An 8,838-nucleotide genomic window follows, 5' to 3' on the forward strand; every position below is an offset into this window, starting at 1 on the left:
CTTCAGACAGATTCCAGAAATGGATGGTGAGCAATCACTGTGGCAAATCAATGCCCTGGCTCAGAGTATCAGAGAGGGGCCCGGCTTAGTTTTACCCTGAAAAGGCAGTGACACATACAAAGCTAATGGCAGGTGGTCATTCTGCATTCTGTGCATCTCACAAAGATTTATTGAGCAAGGCTGAACGCTGGAAAAGCAACGTTGAAAGTGCCTGTGTCCCTCTGCAAGGTCAGAGTACTGTAGTATGGAAACATTTCTGGGGAGGCTCTCACCAGCTAGGACCGGGCTGTTTGCTTCAGCTACTGGGAACAAGCTACACTGGAAAACACCATTAAAAATACTCACACCTTTTACTCTTAGTGAATTTTCAGCTGTTTTCAAATAAGGATATTTAAGCTGAGAGCTTAAAGCTGGCAGGAGACTGATCTTCCAAAACTTGAACATGGAAATATGTAACAAGAGTGCACACGGATGTGTTTTCTAAAAGACGAGTCATTTGGAAGACTCTGCAAGGTAATCGGTAGCAATGAGTACAGTCATGAGAAACTGTGTAGGTGTCTGAATGAAGAATTTTGGTGTTCATGACTATCAAGAGCTTGATGAGAGGAGGGAGGCCTGACTGGGGATTCGGCTGTTGGCAGCGCAGGAAATCACGCCGGGAATCCAGAAAAGCCAATTTCCTCTGGAAAAAAAAACCAACCATGTTTAAGGATTCAGTTTTAAGGACGGTTCTGTTCCACCACAGTAAGAGATGCACCTCTGCAGCAAGGGGAGGAAATAACATTTGGCACTTCAAGCTGTGCAGGCTGGACCTCCATCACACAGTCGTGCTGCAGAAGCTCCGACAGACCACATCACCCTCCATTTGACAGCAGCTTGAACCATGTCTCTGCATAGGCCTGGGTGGACTGTAATCCCCGTGAGTTTGTTCTTAAATCCATTCATGCTGAAGCGAGCCCTGTAAAAACAGGCACCCAAATCCCCAGCAGGTAATTCCTTCGGGATTCTTACAAACTGAGTTCTGTGCTGGGGCACCCTGAGCACCTCCTCCCGTGAGTGGCACCTTCCAGCCCCGCACAGATCAGTTTGCTGCAGCCCAAGAAAGGAGATGGCAGGGACAGCTGCTGCACCTCCTTCAGCAGGGCAGCCGAAAATAAACTGCAGGTCAGACCCCAGGATTTGTATTGGGCACCTTCACCATGCTGGGGCTGTACCACGATCACCAGGTCAAAGAGCTCACTCCTTTGGAAAGCTTGCAACTGGAGCAGGGAGCCTCCATCCCCCTGGAAGGAGCTGGGTTCCTCTTGCTTTCAACTTCTTATCCCAGCCCTGTGCACAAGCACAGCTCTTTGAAAAGCAGAGCAGCCATTGCAGAGTATTTAATGCTCCCCCTGCCCTCATTTGTATTCAAAAGTTAGAAAGAAAGAAATACTGATTTATACCACTCCTCATGTGTTTCCCTCTCCCAACCTTCTTAAAAAAGACTGCTCTAACATGCAGTCTGACATGCCTGTGTGACTGATGGTATATAATAATCCCCAATTGAGAGCTGGCATATCAACTCAGAAGTCTTGTATTTTAATAGTAGCCAGTTATTATCTCAATATATTACAACACACAGCACTTAAGATGCCTCACAAGCCCCACAGTATCTAATCTGAATTCTAAGTCTCTAAACCTGTTTGTAACAGACAGCTCCCAGCCCCTAACGCTCACTGTTAAAATAAGCAAGAGGCATTCCAAACTGTGACAATAACAACAGGCTGAAGGTAATTCTGTCTAGGTTACAGCTGAGGGAGTTCTGCACATGAACAGTGCCTTAATGTCCCAGCAGGTTTCAGCCCCAGCAGCAGGAGCTGCAGGACACCGCTGGAAGCAGCCACCCTTAAGCATTGCTTTCATTGCTCATGCCTCAGTTTCTGTCGAGCTGGCTTCCAATCTTATCAACCCATGTGAATTCAGACAAGTGTGCAGCACGGAAGGCTTGTCTCCACCTCTAATGCAGGCTCAAGAGTTTTATTTGCAGAAGTCAGAAAGCTTTCAGCATTTGGAGAATCTAAAAAGCATTCCTTAAAATACCTTCGCTTCCCGAAGGAGACTTCTAGCCAGAGCTCTGGCCCGCCCAGCACCACTGCTGTGGGGATGAGAACCTTTCCACAGGCAGCACTATGGGACCAGGGGCAGCACTTCTACCTGCTGCCATAAAGGAAGTTGTAGCTGAAGATCCTACCAGTTCACTTGCTCACTGTTTATGGGGAGCAACAGCGCTTGACTCATGTAATCACCACACAGGATAAACAGAGGCTGAGGAAGGAAACAATGAAGATGCACACTTCCCATCACAAACAGCCATCCACTTACTAAAGCAGCGGAGGTTTCCTCCCAGCACCCAGTAGCTGAGTGAATGCTGTGGTTGGCTTCAGCTCCCAGAAGCCCAACTAACCAGTTGGGAAACTGCTCCTCACCAGAACAAAGGCTCGCTTCCTCTAACTGCTGCAGGAGCAGCGCTTCTCCCAGGCTCTAACCCAGTTCAAGGTTAGTTTGTTTAGTCTGGAGTTAATTCTGCCCACTTAGGAGATTGTTTTGAAGCTGAGATGCAAGGGACAGACAATTAAACTAACCCACAGGGACAGAGCATCAAGCCAAGAAAGAGACTGAGTAAGCCAAAAGCAAGAAAAGCAAAGCATTAGGTTGGTAAAAGAGCCCTTAACTAGCTGTGTCTAATACACTCCTGGTGTACTGTAGGTAGCTTCTAAGCTCTCTCACTTCATTCAGAGTATATACTACTGTATTCCCATTGATAAGTGAAAGCTAAAAAAGCCCCATTTCACTTACCCTAGTGACAAGCCCTATTTTTGACAGTGTCATATGTCTCATTTGCTCACTTGATGAGCAGCGTTAAATACAGTACAAACAGCTTGCAACTTCTATTTTCACTGGCAGAAGCATACCTTCGGAAAGACACTTTGCAGAGCGCAGTGGAAAGGTACGACTCCCCCCGGATAACCTTCTCTTCCCAGGATTCAGGTATTTTTAGGCAACGCAGCCACCCAATGTTAAAAACACATCTTGATGTATGACACTGTCATCACCGATGAGAAGAGCAAAAGCGAAACTGCCTTGAAGTACAGCTGTGATGCCCCAAACGTGTCTGTAGTGCCTGAATACTTCACTGGACTGTCTCCATGCCACTTTATGTACGTTGTGTTGTATCCTCACAAGGCACAAGCTAGCTTTTACCTTTCGGTGATTAAGAAACTTCTAGAAGCTGCTGCTATAGGAGCACTGTGTGGGCAATGACTGTCAGGTCCACCTCAGTTACCCTGTAAAACAAACCCAGGCTGTTTCAGCCACCACTGCAGTTCCAGCCCTTTGCTCCATGCTCTGTTCCAGCTGGAAGAAACACCAATCTACATAGGAGCTCTCTTCCCTCCCCTCTGTCTCTCAGATTTTGGGCCCATGTTGGCACCTCAATGGTTCTCCCAACAGACTCTAGGCTGCTGCAATTAGGGAGAGCATGGATGCTGCTTCATAAAGCTCTGAATTGCAACTAGACAAGCCTGTGGTGTTACAGCTCTGGCTCAGGAGGATGAATAGCTTACACTGGGACTGCCAAAGAGGCTGCAGCCTCCTCTATTTAACCCAGCATCACTGCACAAAGTACTGATTTTCATGAAGCAGCATCTGAATTACCACAGTGCCCAGCACCTGAAAATCAACCAAAAGCAAGTACCAAGCTACTTCAAGGGTCTTCTAAGTGTCAGAAACCCAGGAGTTATTTCATGAGCAACTCATGTCTCCATGGAACAAGCAAAAAGGGAAACAGCAGGTAAATCAAAGGGCAAGCAGAGGATAAACAATCTTTTCTGCTGTCATCACTGATGAATCAGCCCTTAAAGATGCCTTAAAGAAGCATTGCCTGTTCCATTGGGAGACGCCATCCCAACTGGAAGCACCAGAACTTTTTCCCTTAAGACTCAATTTTCATTAACGTTTACTCTCCGGTTCCATCTGTTGCTCAGGAGGAAGAGCAAACATTTCATGCCCCCTTGCCACCACCTCCAAACACCAAAGACATCCAACTATCACCTCCAGTTTGTTTCACCTACTGGTAGTGGTTTTCTTGATTTATAAATGTTCACTCACACTTAGGTAATGTCTCCCTTTCCTTAAGCACTTCCAGAAGTTGTGGACGCTCCATCCCTGGAAGCGTTTAAGGCCAGGTTCATGTTTGGGGTTGAAGCTAGATGATCTTTAAGGTCCCTTCCAACCCTTACCCATTCTATGATTCAATGCCTCTGCATTACACACAAAGCCATTGCCAAAAATACACTCTAGTCAATGCATTAAGTTAATCACCGAGAAGATGGGATTGATGTTCACCCAGAAGCATTTTGCAGGCACTGAGGTAAAGTATAACTGAAGCCACAAGGCAGGGAGCAGACACTGGCCTGTGGTGTGGGTTTATGCTGCACCTGATGCTCCCAACAAGGAGCACGACGCGAGCTGGAGGCTTGGAAGCACCGCTTGTAATTTAAAAGGTTATTTTCAAAATACAGCCTTACAGTGAAATACAGCCAAGGCAGCTCCTCACCCAGCGAGTACACAACGGCTCTTAGTCACAGTGGACCACGCTCTAGAGAAAGTGCAGGTTTACTGGTGCTGAACATCACAGCACATTTGGGGGCACTGGGCAAACCAAGCCAACTAACCCAAGCCGTAAGATTAGCCTTAGACTTTGCAGAAGCTGATGGTGACTCTGGTAAATTCAGTCAACTGACTGTGTTCCCACTTTCATGGCCTAAAAAGGCACTTGTTTGTACCCAGTGAGCCTCACTTAAATATTAAAGTTCTTTAACCAGAGATTTATACCCGATCTTCCCTTCCACAAAATCACCTCTTCAACATGTGGGGTTTCCTTCCTCACTGCACAGCCACTTGGTTTTACAAGTACTAAACCAGAGCAGGTGGTCACCACCATCTGCCCCCTGTATCTCACCAGTTTTGGGTCTAACACTAAGAGAAGTTATAAAAACATCCTCACGTCTGCTCCACTCATGTCATTTGTCAAGCAGCACCTTGGGGACCCTCAGCCTAACCACCCTTCAGCTGATGCTTGAGCACAGGCAATATCATTCCCCTAGACATATAAAACCAGACCTATTTTGGACCTGAACAGTGAAAAGGAACTCGCAGCAACCTCTCCAACATGACAATGAGCATTTTCATCTGATACAGATTTCTAGACGCAGGACACACACGTACAACAAAACCTTTAACAAACGGGTGTCTGTTCTATTTGGGTGCACAAGAACATCTCTTTGGTGTTGTCGGAGATGTGCAGATGAGAAACTGTTACTACAGCAACAGGGCACTGAAATCAAGTTTTTATTAAAGGCAAAGACAAGCCAGCCTCTCTTCCTGTGAGGTTGCTGAAGAAAGAGTTGCTTGTACAGCTCCCATCTGGTGGGCCACTCACTCATCTAAAAGCTCTTCCAAGTATCAAGCCCTCAGCATTACAGTGTGCAGTGTTACCCCATCCTGAGCTCCTAAGACACCATTCTTTAGGTACACAGAATTACAGTTGCAGCTTGCTTGTCAATATGTGGCTTGGCAAGAGGCTTGACCTTGCAGAGATCATGGTCTGGTGGGTCTAATGCACTTCAGGATACTCAGGTGGCCAAGCCTCACGTTATATACATCAAGAAGATAACATGGGTTCACAGTGGGATCACAATCAGTCCTGGCTGGGAAGCCCTCATGAAGTCATCCCACTTCCACCACACTTCTACCCACCTTAGATTCAGATTTCTTGCTTGCTGAAATGCTTTCAGTAACCAGATCATAGTAGGGCCTATATGATTATTTATTGATCTGATAATACATGTATTCGTGCTGTACTGGGGATTACTATCACAGTGTAACCTATTTGCTATACCAAAAAAGAACAAGCTGGTGCATTACAACGTTCACTGCTTTGGCAACTGAAGCTGTACCCAACCTGTCAGTCTGTAAGTTCCTGTGCTCTTTGCTTCATAACTTATTTTTGGAACTCCAGAACAAAATGAACAAATATCACTGCCCCTTGTTCAGTGACAGCCACCAGCAAGTGAGCTTCTACATGTCCCAATGCTTCAGTTCAGTAATACCAGCCCAGCAAAGAAGAAAGCCCAATCAACTCAATTATCATCCTATGATTTGTGCTTTTATTCTTTACAGACACATTATTCCCAGATGTTATTCCTGGACTGCGCTGCTTTTCCCGGCCCCGTCGCTACGCTCCATGCTTAATCTACCAGATCTTGAGCTAAGAAAACGTTCTTCCTGAGCCTGGCCTGGATTCAAATCAGATTCATTTCACTGACCAGATGCAACAATCTGGGACACTGATTTCACAAGCCCTGCTGAATCCTGAGCCAGTCTTCAACAGCAACAGGTTCCCCAACATTAAAGGACAGTGATTCCACAGGCTCCCTCACATTCCTGCTCATTTACACACTGACAGCGACGGGTGAAACACAGCACACGCTGCCAGACAGGGGAGGCTTTACCGCTCCGGAGCCAACTTCTGCACCCACTTCTGTATCATCTTCAGCACATTTGGATGAGTATTAATAGAGCCCATGTCACCTGTCTGAGACGCGGGCACCCTCTGCTCTCTGCAGCGGTTGCCAAAGAGCAGTCTGGGGAGTTTCAAGGCAACTCTAATACAACACAACACAGAAGCGCAGGAGACGCTTCTCGCCTCGCAAAAACTAACCCCCCCCGGCGGGAATTTTTCCCTATTTCAGCAGATCCCAAGCACAAAGAGGAAGTTTTCCCAAAATGAATGAATCGGTTCTGCCAGCCCACTGCTTTCTTTTACTAACTGAGCCACTCGGCACCCCTGTGAGGACCGGAACACCCTGCCGTGAGCACGGCACCGGCACACTGACGGGGCTCAAAGCCGTATCGGTTATAAACAACCCGCTGCCTCCGACAGCACCGGGGCACCCCCGAAACGCGTCCTCCCGAGCCCCGGTGCCCCAGCGAGGAGCGCGGGGAAGCGTCGCGGAGGGATGAGGCCGAGTTTCCCCCACACACAACAACCCCCAGCCCGGGCCCGACTCCCCCCGCCCCGGCGCCGGGCCGCCGGTACCTGGTGCAGGGCTGTCAGCCCGTCCACGTTGGTGGTGTTGATGCGGGCGCCGCGGCCCAGCAGCCGCTTCACCTCCTCGGTGTCCCCGCTGGAGCAGGCGGCCAGGAAGACGGCGCCTTCCTCGAAACGGACGCGGGACCCCCCATCGCCGCGGTGTCGGCCCCGGCCGCCCCCCGGCGCCACGGGCTCCTGCTCGGTCAGGGAGCCCTTCCAGCGCCGCAGCTGCTCGGCCCGCCGCAGCCGCGCCGACTCGGCCCGCTTCCCGCCCAGGTGCTCCGGCTCTGACATCGCCGCCGCCGCACTGAGGCGCAGGGACCGCACCGCGCCTCTCCTCAGCCGGGAGCGGGGAGCAGCGCCCCCGCCGCCATCTTCGATACGCCCCCACCGCCGCCGCCGCCGCGCCCGCGCCGCCCGAGCCCCAAGGCATGCCGGGACATGTAGTTCCCGCGGGCGCCGCCGCACCTGCCCGCGCAGGAAGGACTACAACTCCCGGCAGCCCCCGCGAGCAGCTGCACCTGCCCGGCAACGGACTACAACTCCCAGCAGCCCCCGCGCGCCGCCGCCATCGCAGCTCCCGGCTCTCTCCCGCCGAGCGGGCGCGGTGCGAGGAGGCACCGGGCAGGGCCGGGGGGGGGGGAACGACAGCGATGGCCGGGGCGGCACCAGCCCCAGGGGAGCGGGGCGAGGGGCACAGCCACAGCGGGTTCCCTGCTCTACCGGCCCGAACCGGGAACGTTTCCAATGGGGTTTGGCTCCACTGCGCCTTCTCGTGGCTCTGCGGTGCTGAGCATCCCTCTCCTGGCCGGCGGTGACGGTGCCCAGCGGAGGGGCTGCCCCCTCAGGTTGTGCTGTGGTACCCAGCAGGGGATTTGCTTCAGGTTATTCACCAGAGGAACCGCTGAAGGAGCGCACGGATCAGGGGTCACTGACACGTCCCCCAGACCCGTGGCATTTCACAGACCCAGAGACTGGTTTGGGTTGAAGGGACCTTAGAGCTTACCCAGCCCCAGCCCCTGCCATGGGCAGGGACCCCTTCCATAGAGCAGCTTGCTCCAAGCCCCTGTGTCCAACCTGGCCTTGAACACTGCCAGGGATGGGGCAGCCACAGCTTCTCTGGGCACCCTGTGCCAGCGCCTCAGCCCCCTCACAGGGAAGAGCTTCTGCCTAAGAGCTCATCTCAGTCTCCCCTCTGGCAGGTTAAAGCCATTCCCCTTGGCCTGTCCCTACATCCCTTGTCCCAAGCCCCTCTCCAGCTTTCCTGCAGCCCCTTCAGGCACTGGAGCTGCTCTCAGGTCTCCCCTTCAGGAGCCTTCTCTTCTCCAGGCTGCCCCAGCCCAGCTCTCTCAGCCTGGCTCCAGAGCAGAGCTGCTCCAGCCCTCACAGCATCTCCATGGCCTCCTCTGGCCTCACTCCAACAGCTCCACGTCCCTCTGGTGTTGGGGGCCAGCACCACTTGTAATTTGAAAGGCTGCATTCAAAATACAGCTTCACAACTGCAAGCAGCAAAGACAGCTCCTCATGCAGCAAGTGACAGTGGATGGCACTCACAGCAGCCTCTCTTCATGGCCCTGCAGCTGCATTTCCTCTAGGCTGTTCCCAGGATGTTTGGGCATGGAGGGGACCTGCATGTGTGGTGGGAGCACGGCAAGGGCTGTGGGACATCTGACAGGCATCTCTTCATTGAGGTCAGGCATCGGAAC

The 8,838-nt window shown here is 51.4% G+C and overlaps 1 protein-coding gene across 5 annotated transcripts in view; it reads right to left on the reverse strand.

Annotated features, from left to right (window-relative positions):
* The window catches only part of PPP1R12B (protein phosphatase 1 regulatory subunit 12B), a 99,912-nt gene extending 92,383 nt beyond the window's left edge, over positions 1-7,529 (reverse strand). For all 5 annotated transcript variants that reach the window (XM_057424448.1, XM_057424449.1, XM_057424451.1 and 2 more), the window contains exon 1: positions 7,139-7,529. In XM_057424448.1, the coding sequence (XP_057280431.1) occupies positions 7,139-7,426 (288 nt within the window). In that variant the 5' untranslated portion in view covers positions 7,427-7,529. The remainder of the gene's footprint in view (positions 1-7,138) is intronic.
* Positions 7,530-8,838: the final 1,309 nt, after the last annotated feature.

This window comes from Pezoporus wallicus, unplaced genomic scaffold, assembly GCF_028554395.1.
Source record: "Pezoporus wallicus isolate ANWC-B61680 ecotype Strahan unplaced genomic scaffold, APGP_CSIRO_Pwel_v1 contig_9123, whole genome shotgun sequence".
Classification (NCBI taxonomy): Eukaryota; Metazoa; Chordata; class Aves; order Psittaciformes; family Psittacidae; genus Pezoporus; species Pezoporus wallicus.